The sequence below is a fragment of the Branchiostoma lanceolatum genome, chromosome 17 (assembly GCF_035083965.1).
Source record: "Branchiostoma lanceolatum isolate klBraLanc5 chromosome 17, klBraLanc5.hap2, whole genome shotgun sequence".
NCBI lineage: Eukaryota > Metazoa > Chordata > Leptocardii > Amphioxiformes > Branchiostomatidae > Branchiostoma > Branchiostoma lanceolatum.
This window is the reverse complement of record NC_089738.1, coordinates 2,360,100-2,372,709: the sequence shown is the minus strand read 5'-3', so window position 1 is coordinate 2,372,709 and position 12,610 is coordinate 2,360,100. Positions and strand designations below refer to the sequence as shown.

At 48.4% G+C, this 12,610-nt stretch overlaps 5 protein-coding genes across 5 annotated transcripts; all 5 read left to right on the top strand.

The window, feature by feature from the left end:
- Positions 1 to 516: 516 nt before the first annotated feature.
- Positions 517 to 966, top strand: LOC136423293 (histone H3, embryonic-like). The gene is made up of 2 exons (XM_066411416.1): positions 517 to 729; positions 835 to 966. The coding sequence occupies exons 1-2, from the start codon at positions 517 to 519 to the stop codon at positions 964 to 966; spliced, it is 345 nt and encodes a 114-aa protein (XP_066267513.1).
- Positions 967 to 2,204: 1,238 nt separating this feature from the next.
- On the top strand, positions 2,205 to 4,000 carry LOC136423161 (histone H2B-like). The gene has a single exon (XM_066411210.1). It carries the CDS (start codon positions 2,205 to 2,207, stop codon positions 2,565 to 2,567), a length of 363 nt encoding a protein of 120 aa, XP_066267307.1. The 3' UTR covers positions 2,568 to 4,000.
- Positions 4,001 to 4,061: 61 nt separating this feature from the next.
- Positions 4,062 to 5,365, top strand: LOC136423160 (histone H1-like). The gene has a single exon (XM_066411209.1). The coding sequence runs from the start codon at positions 4,609 to 4,611 to the stop codon at positions 5,215 to 5,217; it is 609 nt and encodes a 202-aa protein (XP_066267306.1). The 5' UTR covers positions 4,062 to 4,608; the 3' UTR covers positions 5,218 to 5,365.
- Positions 5,366 to 5,922: 557 nt separating this feature from the next.
- On the top strand, positions 5,923 to 6,372 carry LOC136423292 (histone H3, embryonic-like). The gene is made up of 2 exons (XM_066411415.1): positions 5,923 to 6,135; positions 6,241 to 6,372. Exons 1-2 carry the CDS (start codon positions 5,923 to 5,925, stop codon positions 6,370 to 6,372), a joined length of 345 nt encoding a protein of 114 aa, XP_066267512.1.
- A 980-nt stretch (positions 6,373 to 7,352) lies between these two features.
- On the top strand, positions 7,353 to 9,406 carry LOC136422773 (histone H2B-like). The gene has a single exon (XM_066410639.1). The coding sequence runs from the start codon at positions 7,611 to 7,613 to the stop codon at positions 7,971 to 7,973; it is 363 nt and encodes a 120-aa protein (XP_066266736.1). The 5' UTR covers positions 7,353 to 7,610; the 3' UTR covers positions 7,974 to 9,406.
- The last annotated feature ends 3,204 nt before the right edge of the window (positions 9,407 to 12,610 follow it).

Genomic DNA, 12,610 nt, shown 5'->3' with positions numbered 1-12,610 from the left:
CACTCGCAGACACACTACCAAAAGCACGAATGTTAGTATGTTTGTGTGTGTGTGCGTGTGTGTGTGTGTATCATCACTGTATGAGCGTGTGTAGGAACGTACGCACGCACGCACGCACGCACTGGCTAAGACAACGAAAGACGTCCGAGTTTCTTGGCGATATCGTATGCCACCAGTCGCAAACTTTATTGAGGAACAGGATAGATGTGTGTTGTTGCCGCTGTAAATCTATAAGACACATGGAGCGAATTGTCATTCTAAAGTGCACATCTTTCATGCAAGACCCCCCCCCCCAAAAAAAGTGGCGAGTTTGCTGCAAACATCGGATCGTGGAGACACGACAACTGACCAATCGCAAGGTCGGATTCTAGCGAGGCAACCAATCAGACGGCAGGGCGCCGGCCAATTGTAATCTGCGGGCATCTGATTAGCGGGTCTTATAAATTCACTCCCCATCGCTCGCCGACTACTTTTCTTGTCTTGTACTTGAGCGTAGACGAAGTTCATCAGTTCGACATGGCACGTACCAAGCAGACCGCCCGTAAGTCCACCGGGGGCAAAGCCCCCAGGAAGCAGCTGGCAACCAAGGCCGCGCGCAAGAGCGCTCCTGCTACCGGCGGCCTCAAGAAGCCTCACCGCTACAGGCCCGGTACCGTGGCCCTGAGAGAGATCCGTCGCTACCAGAAGTCGACCGAGCTGCTCATCCGCAAGCTGCCCTTCCAGCGCCTGGTGCGGGAGATCGCCCAAGACTTCAAGACCGACCTGCGCTTCCAGAGCTCGGCGGTCATGGCCCTGCAGGAAGCCAGCGAGGCCTACCTGGTCGCTCTCTTCGAGGACACCAACCTGTGCGCCATCCACGCCAAGCGCGTCACCATCATGCCAAGGACATCCAGCTCGCGCGCCGCATCCGAGGGGAGCGAGCCTAAGGAGGATCGCAACAAGATCGACAACCCCGGCCCTTTTTAGGGCCACTCACATATCCCAGAAAGATCTACATCGTTCACGTTTCTTTAAACAGACGCATGATTCTGCCACACTTACCTCAGAAATACAGTTACACATCACAAGTCGACTACTCCTCCCCCCCCCTACATACCTATACAGACAAACCAATCAGGCGAATTACGCGTAGAAGCTATATCAATAAAAACATGATCTTCTTCAGAAGTGTCCGTACTCCGTGCAAAAGTGTCCGTTCCACCACCCTCTCCGGCCACACAAACACATATAGCATACAGATATTGTCAGCTAGCATCAAATCACATACTTGATATTGCGACATTGCGGTTATTTCTTGTGTGGTCGGTCTTGCTCACGCATTACCGTGCAACGTTGTCTGTATGCTATCTTGAAATGAGATGTGCAAGGGTACTTTCAGTGCTAAATTGTCTTGTTAGTCTCCAAAGATGTACTGTGTGTTTTGGTCATGTATTCATACGTATATTTGGCTTTATGCAGTTGAATTAGTGTGTAGATGATACAGTTCCTTCGAGAGGATGTGGGTGGCCCTGAAAAGGGCCGGGGTTTTGGTGGTTCGGTCTCCGTCTGGAATTTACTGAGCCTTGCTGGTCTTCTTGGGTAGAAGGACGGCGTGGATGTTGGGGAGAACTCCGCCTTGTGCGATGGTTACGCCGCCCAGCAGCTTGTTCAACTCTTCGTCGTTACGGACGGCCAGTTGAAGGTGACGGGGGATGATTCTGGTCTTCTTGTTGTCACGGGCAGCGTTACCGGCCAGCTCCAGGATCTCGGCCGTCAGGTACTCCAGCACGGCCGCCAGGTACACCGGTGCACCGGCACCCACGCGCTGGGCGTAGTTTCCCTTGCGCAGGAAGCGATGCACCCGACCGACCGGGAACTGGAGACCCGCACAGGAAGAACGGCTCTTGGCCTTTGCGCGTGCCTTGCCTCCTTTACCACGTCCAGACATATTGTAGTAAACTGTAGTTGATTGATGTGCGTCAAACGGAAGCAAAAAGAATGAGGGAATGAAGAGACATTATCTTCTGTCCAAACAATTTATACCCCGCCGCTGGATTCACGGCTTCCGACAGCGAACCAATAGAGAGAGTTCGAGGTGACAAGTTCTACCACGTCCGTGCCTTGGACTAGACAATCCCAAAATTTGCATTGTTCTCCCATATAAAGCCCAAGCCGAGGCAAGGGCGATTATATTCTTTGCTGTCTAATACGCCAAAAACGTCGTCATGCCGCCAAGTGGAAAAGCCGCCAAGAAAGCTGGCAAGGCCAGGCCCGCCGGAGACAAGAAGCGCGGAAGGAGGAGAAAGAGAAGGGAAACGTTCGGTGTCTACATCTACAAGGTGCTGAAGCAGGTGCACCCCGACACCGGCGTCTCTAGCAAGGCCATGGGAATCATGAACTCCTTCGTCAACGACATCTTTGAACGTATCGCTGGCGAGGCTTCTCGTCTGGCTAACTACAACAAGCGCTCCACCATCAGCAGCCGCGAAATACAGACCGCCGTGCGACTCTTGCTGCCGGGCGAGCTGGCCAAGCATGCCGTCAGCGAGGGCACCAAGGCCGTCACCAAGTACACCAGCTCCAAGTAAAGCGACCGACCGACTCTGCTCGTAACCAACCCCGGCCTTTTTCAAGGCCACCCACATCTCAACAAAAGAGCTATAGCAATCACATTACAGTCACTCAGTGACTACCATGCAACATAAAAACACACCACACAAACCTCAGGTCGCAGGCGACGTCAACCTGGGCCTAAATTCGAAACGAAACGAGGCTTTTCAAGGCATTTACGTGCCCATACGATCGCCAGTATACTAGTACTGAATTCGTGCCCCGTTTCGTCGCCTGCAACTCACAGCAACAGAACGGAAACAAAAAGAAAATATATTTTGACGTAATAAAAGTTGCACACGTTCTTATTTCGCCAAACAAAGCAGACGCAACAAGAAGCTTAACGTTACATCCTTTGTTGCGTCCGTTGCCTTCTGGAACAACCGTCGTCTTTGACGTTCCTTAGAACAATGAATTGGCGTTCTTCAACAGTCAAACATGCTTCTAAACATACTAGTACACAAAGTCTCACAAGTGCAGTCTGACCTCTGGGTGACAAAGTAGAGAGAGAGAGAGAGAGAGAGAGAGAGTGAGTGAGTGAGTGAGTGAATGAGTGTTGAATGAGTGTGTTGCGTGCGTCCGTGCGTGCGTGTGTTTGTTTGTTTGTTCGTTTGTTGCGTAGACGCTGTCGTGTGCGTGCTTCTTGTCATCATTGGTGTTATTACCACTATCTGGCTGTGTGTGTGTGTTTCAGGTGAATTCGTCCGTTTTCTCTACTTTATTTCGTTTTGTTCTGCTGTCATGTTTTCCCGACATGATGTTTGTCTTGTGGATGGGAGATCCATTGTCTTGTCCTGGAGTCTTCCCATTGGCTAGTGGTGGCGGCGGCCAGGACTACGCGCAGGTCCGCAGGGCGTTTATTAATCCTGCTCCGTCAGGGGAAGGCGCATTCATTCCTGATACTCGACAAGAGCATCGTATAATCATCATGTCTGGACGCGGTAAGGGAGGCAAGGGGCTCGGAAAGGGAGGCGCCAAGCGTCACCGCAAGGTTCTCCGCGACAACATCCAGGGTATCACTAAGCCGGCTATCCGTCGTCTTGCCCGTCGTGGCGGCGTGAAGCGCATCTCCGGTCTGATCTACGAGGAGACCCGAGGCGTTCTGAAGGTGTTCCTGGAGAATGTGATCCGCGACGCGGTGACCTACACCGAGCACGCCAAGCGCAAGACGGTGACCGCCATGGACGTTGTCTACGCTCTGAAACGCCAAGGCCGCACCCTGTACGGCTTCGGCGGCTAAAGGATCTGACTCTCCTCATCGAAAGCAAGCAAACCCCGGCCCTTTTCAGGGCCACCCAAATCTCCCCAAAAGAGCTGTATCTTCTCACAACACATGTACACACCTGACTCGAACAACGAGCATAATATATACATAAAACAAAAGACCCAAGCCGGTCATGCAAACACACAATGAACAAACATGGTCCCGTTTTCTTTGTAGTCTTGTTGATTTCTGTAAAGATGTGTGCACGGTTGGATACTAAGAAATGCGTATGAATCGCAGTATGTTTTATTGTCTTGGTTGGTATACTCTGTGTGCGTGAAGAAGATGATTGGCGTGGCGTGTGGAGAGATCTTGGTGCAATTGGGAGTGTGTGTTGCTTATGGTCTATATCTTGTCGATCTCTGCTCGTTCACGCGTAGTGAAGTTGCTTAGCTCAAATATGTTATATCTGCGTCGTAAGCCTTGGTGCTCATCGATCCATGCGGTCACTCGTTTCTCTGCATGCAAACTCGATCAGCCGTCGGCACTCTCAGGGCGTGCTTACTGATAAGTATGGCAAATATCTCAGTATCTGAGGGCTAGTGACCAGCCTCTTCCATCAAATTAGTGAGGTGGACGTGTCCTCTTGTACGGAAACCGAGCCAGTAACATTTTCGATACCCGGGAATGGAGAAATTCAACCATAAAGTTAGGAAAGAAACACAAATTTCGCCGCGACGGACAATAAGACGCAGACAAGCCGCGACGTCTCCGACCACGTTCGCACCACGGCTACATGACGCCAGCTTGACAAGATGTCGGGTTCATTTGCACGTCCATCGCAGACAAAGAAAACCGTCATGTCCGCTGCAGCATCGTCCCCCAAGAAGGCTAGCAAGCCAAAGGCGACCAAGGCCCCGGCGGCTCACCCGCCCACCACCGCCATGATTACGGCGGCTCTGGAAGCACTCAAGGACCGTACCGGTTCTTCCGTGCCGGCCATCAAGAAGTACATCGCCGCCAACTACAAGTTCGACGTGGACAAGAAAGCGCACTTCGTCAAGCGCGCCCTGAAAGCCTTGGTGGACAAGGGTACCATCCTTCAGGTTAAAGGCACGGGGGCGTCGGGATCCTTTAAAATCAACGTCGCAGCCAAGAAAGCCGCCGAGAAGGCCGCCAAGAAGCCAGTCAAGAAACCCGCGGCTAAGAAGGCCACGAAACCCAAGGCCACCAAGCAGAAAAAGCCAAAGGCCAAGAAGGCTGCCACCCCAAAGAAGACCAAGAAGCCAGCCGCCAAGAAGGCCAAGAAATCTCCGGCCAAGAAACCAGCTGCCAAGAAACCCACCAAGAAGACATCAAAAAAGAAGCCGGCCGTTAAGAAGGCAGCGCCTTCCAAGAAGGCGTCCAAGCCCAAGAAGAAGTGAAGAGTCGAACTTTCTATAAACCCCGGCCCTTTTCAGGGCCACCCACATCCTAACAAAAGAACTATGTCATCCACGTCAAAGTTATCCCATGTCCACACGAATATCTACACACCATCCCCTCAAAGAAAGAAAGAAAGAAAGAAAGAAATGAATGAATGAATGAAAAATGAATTAAAAGGCAAGTCTTCCCACTCGCAGACACACTACCAAAAGCACGAATGTTAGTATGTTTGTGTGTGTGTGCGTGTGTGTGTGTGTATCATCACTGTATGAGCGTGTGTAGGAACGTACGCACGCACGCACGCACGCACTGGCTAAGACAACGAAAGACGTCCGAGTTTCTTGGCGATATCGTATGCCACCAGTCGCAAACTTTATTGAGGAACAGGATAGATGTGTGTTGTTGCCGCTGTAAATCTATAAGACACATGGAGCGAATTGTCATTCTAAAGTGCACATCTTTCATGCAAGACCCCCCCCCCCAAAAAAAGTGGCGAGTTTGCTGCAAACATCGGATCGTGGAGACACGACAACTGACCAATCGCAAGGTCGGATTCTAGCGAGGCAACCAATCAGACGGCAGGGCGCCGGCCAATTGTAATCTGCGGGCATCTGATTAGCGGGTCTTATAAATTCACTCCCCATCGCTCGCCGACTACTTTTCTTGTCTTGTACTTGAGCGTAGACGAAGTTCATCAGTTCGACATGGCACGTACCAAGCAGACCGCCCGTAAGTCCACCGGGGGCAAAGCCCCCAGGAAGCAGCTGGCAACCAAGGCCGCGCGCAAGAGCGCTCCTGCTACCGGCGGCCTCAAGAAGCCTCACCGCTACAGGCCCGGTACCGTGGCCCTGAGAGAGATCCGTCGCTACCAGAAGTCGACCGAGCTGCTCATCCGCAAGCTGCCCTTCCAGCGCCTGGTGCGGGAGATCGCCCAAGACTTCAAGACCGACCTGCGCTTCCAGAGCTCGGCGGTCATGGCCCTGCAGGAAGCCAGCGAGGCCTACCTGGTCGCTCTCTTCGAGGACACCAACCTGTGCGCCATCCACGCCAAGCGCGTCACCATCATGCCAAGGACATCCAGCTCGCGCGCCGCATCCGAGGGGAGCGAGCCTAAGGAGGATCGCAACAAGATCGACAACCCCGGCCCTTTTTAGGGCCACTCACATATCCCAGAAAGATCTACATCGTTCACGTTTCTTTAAACAGACGCATGATTCTGCCACACTTACCTCAGAAATACAGTTACACATCACAAGTCGACTACTCCTCCCCCCCCCTACATACCTATACAGACAAACCAATCAGGCGAATTACGCGTAGAAGCTATATCAATAAAAACATGATCTTCTTCAGAAGTGTCCGTACTCCGTGCAAAAGTGTCCGTTCCACCACCCTCTCCGGCCACACAAACACATATAGCATACAGATATTGTCAGCTAGCATCAAATCACATACTTGATATTGCGACATTGCGGTTATTTCTTGTGTGGTCGGTCTTGCTCACGCATTACCGTGCAACGTTGTCTGTATGCTATCTTGAAATGAGATGTGCAAGGGTACTTTCAGTGCTAAATTGTCTTGTTAGTCTCCAAAGATGTACTGTGTGTTTTGGTCATGTATTCATACGTATATTTGGCTTTATGCAGTTGAATTAGTGTGTAGATGATACAGTTCCTTCGAGAGGATGTGGGTGGCCCTGAAAAGGGCCGGGGTTTTGGTGGTTCGGTCTCCGTCTGGAATTTACTGAGCCTTGCTGGTCTTCTTGGGTAGAAGGACGGCGTGGATGTTGGGGAGAACTCCGCCTTGTGCGATGGTTACGCCGCCCAGCAGCTTGTTCAACTCTTCGTCGTTACGGACGGCCAGTTGAAGGTGACGGGGGATGATTCTGGTCTTCTTGTTGTCACGGGCAGCGTTACCGGCCAGCTCCAGGATCTCGGCCGTCAGGTACTCCAGCACGGCCGCCAGGTACACCGGTGCACCGGCACCCACGCGCTGGGCGTAGTTTCCCTTGCGCAGGAAGCGATGCACCCGACCGACCGGGAACTGGAGACCCGCACAGGAAGAACGGCTCTTGGCCTTTGCGCGTGCCTTGCCTCCTTTACCACGTCCAGACATATTGTAGTAAACTGTAGTTGATTGATGTGCGTCAAACGGAAGCAAAAAGAATGAGGGAATGAAGAGACATTATCTTCTGTCCAAACAATTTATACCCCGCCGCTGGATTCACGGCTTCCGACAGCGAACCAATAGAGAGAGTTCGAGGTGACAAGTTCTACCACGTCCGTGCCTTGGACTAGACAATCCCAAAATTTGCATTGTTCTCCCATATAAAGCCCAAGCCGAGGCAAGGGCGATTATATTCTTTGCTGTCTAATACGCCAAAAACGTCGTCATGCCGCCAAGTGGAAAAGCCGCCAAGAAAGCTGGCAAGGCCAGGCCCGCCGGAGACAAGAAGCGCGGAAGGAGGAGAAAGAGAAGGGAAACGTTCGGTGTCTACATCTACAAGGTGCTGAAGCAGGTGCACCCCGACACCGGCGTCTCTAGCAAGGCCATGGGAATCATGAACTCCTTCGTCAACGACATCTTTGAACGTATCGCTGGCGAGGCTTCTCGTCTGGCTAACTACAACAAGCGCTCCACCATCAGCAGCCGCGAAATACAGACCGCCGTGCGACTCTTGCTGCCGGGCGAGCTGGCCAAGCATGCCGTCAGCGAGGGCACCAAGGCCGTCACCAAGTACACCAGCTCCAAGTAAAGCGACCGACCGACTCTGCTCGTAACCAACCCCGGCCTTTTTCAAGGCCACCCACATCTCAACAAAAGAGCTATAGCAATCACATTACAGTCACTCAGTGACTACCATGCAACATAAAAACACACCACACAAACCTCAGGTCGCAGGCGACGTCAACCTGGGCCTAAATTCGAAACGAAACGAGGCTTTTCAAGGCATTTACGTGCCCATACGATCGCCAGTATACTAGTACTGAATTCGTGCCCCGTTTCGTCGCCTGCAACTCACAGCAACAGAACGGAAACAAAAAGAAAATATATTTTGACGTAATAAAAGTTGCACACGTTCTTATTTCGCCAAACAAAGCAGACGCAACAAGAAGCTTAACGTTACATCCTTTGTTGCGTCCGTTGCCTTCTGGAACAACCGTCGTCTTTGACGTTCCTTAGAACAATGAATTGGCGTTCTTCAACAGTCAAACATGCTTCTAAACATACTAGTACACAAAGTCTCACAAGTGCAGTCTGACCTCTGGGTGACAAAGTAGAGAGAGAGAGAGAGAGAGAGAGAGAGTGAGTGAGTGAGTGAGTGAATGAGTGTTGAATGAGTGTGTTGCGTGCGTCCGTGCGTGCGTGTGTTTGTTTGTTTGTTCGTTTGTTGCGTAGACGCTGTCGTGTGCGTGCTTCTTGTCATCATTGGTGTTATTACCACTATCTGGCTGTGTGTGTGTGTTTCAGGTGAATTCGTCCGTTTTCTCTACTTTATTTCGTTTTGTTCTGCTGTCATGTTTTCCCGACATGATGTTTGTCTTGTGGATGGGAGATCCATTGTCTTGTCCTGGAGTCTTCCCATTGGCTAGTGGTGGCGGCGGCCAGGACTACGCGCAGGTCCGCAGGGCGTTTATTAATCCTGCTCCGTCAGGGGAAGGCGCATTCATTCCTGATACTCGACAAGAGCATCGTATAATCATCATGTCTGGACGCGGTAAGGGAGGCAAGGGGCTCGGAAAGGGAGGCGCCAAGCGTCACCGCAAGGTTCTCCGCGACAACATCCAGGGTATCACTAAGCCGGCTATCCGTCGTCTTGCCCGTCGTGGCGGCGTGAAGCGCATCTCCGGTCTGATCTACGAGGAGACCCGAGGCGTTCTGAAGGTGTTCCTGGAGAATGTGATCCGCGACGCGGTGACCTACACCGAGCACGCCAAGCGCAAGACGGTGACCGCCATGGACGTTGTCTACGCTCTGAAACGCCAAGGCCGCACCCTGTACGGCTTCGGCGGCTAAAGGATCTGACTCTCCTCATCGAAAGCAAGCAAACCCCGGCCCTTTTCAGGGCCACCCAAATCTCACCAAAAGAGCTGTATCTTCTCACAACACATGTACACACCTGACTCGAACAACGAGCATAATATATACATAAAACAAAAGACCCAAGCCGGTCATGCAAACACACAATGAACAATTATGGTCCCGTTTTCTTTGTAGTGATAGACTGTCTTGTTGATTTCTGTAAAGATGTGTGCACGGTTGGATACTGAGAAATGCGTATGAATCGCAGTATGTTTTATTGTCTTGGTTGGTATACTCTGTGTGCGTGAATAAGATGATTGGCGTGGCGTGTGGAGAGATCTTGGTGCAATTGGGAGTGTGTGTGACACACTACCAAAAGCATGAATGTTAGTATGGGCGTGTGTAGACTACGAAAGACGTTATAGTTTCTTGGCGATATCGTATGCTACTAGTCGCAAACTTTATTGAGCAAAAGGATAGATGTGTGTTTGCGTTTTGTTGCCGCTGTACATCTACAAGCACATGTAGCGAATTGTCATTCTAAAGTGCATCTTCCATGCAGGACCCCCCCCCCAAAAAAAAAAGGGTGACCTTGCTGCAAACATCAGATCGTGGAGACACGACAACTGACCAATCGCAAGGTCGGATTCTAGCGAGGGAACCAATCAGACGGCAGGGCGCCGAGCAATTGTAATCTGCGGACATCTGATTAGCGGGTCTTATAAATTCACTTCCCATTGCTCATCGACTACTTTTCTTGTCGTGTACTTGAGACAATTGAAGAGTATTGTAGCGCAAATAAAGCCTTTTCTATGTGAAAGAAATGCCTCAAATGTGTTTTTAGTTTGTATTATACACTGAATGTATAAAAATAAGTAATGATTAAAAATGGTAGCTGAGTTGATTTATTTTTTTTAATCAGTTATTACCTTCGCCGAGAAGGTTATGCAGAGGGTAGCGTTTGTATGTATGTATGTATGTTTGTAACCACCAGCATAACTCGAGAAGGATTTGATGGATTGTCTTGATATTTGGTAGGTGGGTAGGTCTTGATGAGACTAAGAAATGATTAGATTTTGGGTCCCCTAGCGGCTTGTTACGGTACTGCAGTGGAACTTCCTGTTTCGATATCTCGTGTTCTGGACAAGCTATGGAACTGATTTTTGAGTGGTAGATAGCTCTTTGGACAGAGAGTAAGTGGTGTAGGTTTTGGACCCCTAGCGGAGCTGCAGGAGCAGGTTTTGGTTCAGACTTTGAAAGGGAATAACTCAAGAAGGGCTTGATGGATGGTTATGATTTTTGGTAAGTAGATAGCTTGAGTGATGATGTACATGATAAGTTACGTTTTATGCAAATCAGTATCTGATTTGCATAATTAATGAGGAAAGTTTTTACATCCGCCAAATTCCACGATAGGACTCTGAAACATGTGACATATGTAACTGAGGAAGAGAGAAATATTAATTGATATGAACTATGCAAATGAAGACCTAATTTGCATAATTAATGAGAAAGTACTATAACTCAAGATGGCCTTGATGGATGGTCATGATTTTTGGTATGTAGATAGCTTGTGTGATGCTTAGAATGATTGGACGATAATTATGCAATTCAGATTCTAATTTGCATAATCAATGATACAATTTAAAAAAAAACGCTGTGTTCCATGATATGACTATTGAAATATGTGACATTTGTTACTGAGGACTTTTGATGGTTAAAAAATATGCAAATGTAGGCCTAATTTGCATGATTAATGAGAAACTACTATAATTCCATACAGGTAAATGATGGCAATTTCATACTTGTGTTATTTGGAAGTTATGTGAATGTGAACATCGTTGAATCAAATTATGCTAATAAGGACCTCATTTGCATAATTCATGATAAATGTTACTTTGTTAGCATAATTTTCTTTGTTAAGCTCATACTTTTGTTTTTTGGGTGAAGAAGATCAACTGGTATGATTTATAACTGATGAGAAACACTCCTGATACGTCAGTCATAAAGGTTAAAATCATTTGGCGAAGGTATGAGGTCGTGGAACTCTAGTTTTGCATAGTTTTAGTGGTAAAAATACAGAGGATTCTGAAGATTCCGAGTGAGCGATGCATAAGTGTTTGCGGCTTGTAAAGATATGAAAGTTGACAGTCACTGTTGATAGTTTCACACTACCCGAGCCTTTTCTGCAGTGCCGGTCCCCCAACCGGTTTCTGAATATACTTCACAAAATTGGCCTTTTTTAGCTTGTTATTTCATGTTTGCAATTGATAAAATGGGTCATGGGGTAGAAGGTACAACGGTTAGAAATGGAACCTGATTTTCCACCACCACCACCACTGCTACTGCAAGTTCGGGCCCATGAGAAAGTAACATCTTCTGTATTGAAACGAAGGACGGCTCACAAATGTACAATGTGCGTTTCACAAAACTTGACGATTGTGTTAAGAATGGTGTAAAAAGTCTAAGAAGCACAAATAGAGATTTTTCTATGCGAGAGAAACGCCTCAAATGTGTTTTCAGTAGGTTTTATATACTGAGAGTATCAAAATAAAGTAAGTAATAATCTAAAAATGGTAGCCGGGTGTAGGTTTGATTTTAGTTTTCAAAGAGAAACCGGAAGATGGTGAGCGTTGCATAAGTATTTGCGGCTTCTAATGATATGACCCTTGACTGTCACTATCAGAGCCTTTTCTGCAGTGCCAGTACCAACCTCTTCCTGAATATACTTCACAAAATCGGTCTGTTCTGAAATTGGGAGATCAGCAAAGTTCACAAAGGGGGTTTACAATAATACTGAGTGGAATTTCAAAATTCAGCTTTGGGGGCACTTAAAAAAGCTGGACACAAAAGTTGTAAAAGTTCTTTTCTCAGTCCAATAAAACACGTACTGACAGTTTCGCACGCTCGTGTTTTGTTTTGTGTATCCTGTACAATAAAGAATTCATTTTTCGTTTCAACTATTGCATACCACAATATAAATTGTTTGAACGATTTCCAGCGCCAAGACTACTTACACACGCTACCCAATTCAATCACACGTGTCCAATCTGAATTTTATAGCCAAGTCAAGACACGACCAAAGAAAGCAAAAGCAGTTGTCTGTTGGTATTCTGTACATTGTGTGCTGATTTTACACACAGGTGTCATTTTCTTTCATAAACGTGTGAGTTTACTCTTTCACAGTTGTCTTCTCTACTTTTTTGTCAGTATGACGTGTCTCTACCATTGACAGACAATTGTCTTTACCATATGTGTGTCATCTTTTCACAGCTATGAAACGCCCATTGCAGTATAATCAACAGACAATTCGCCACAGACATTAATACAATGACTCATCTGCTTAATTGTCTTACACTGGAGTATATA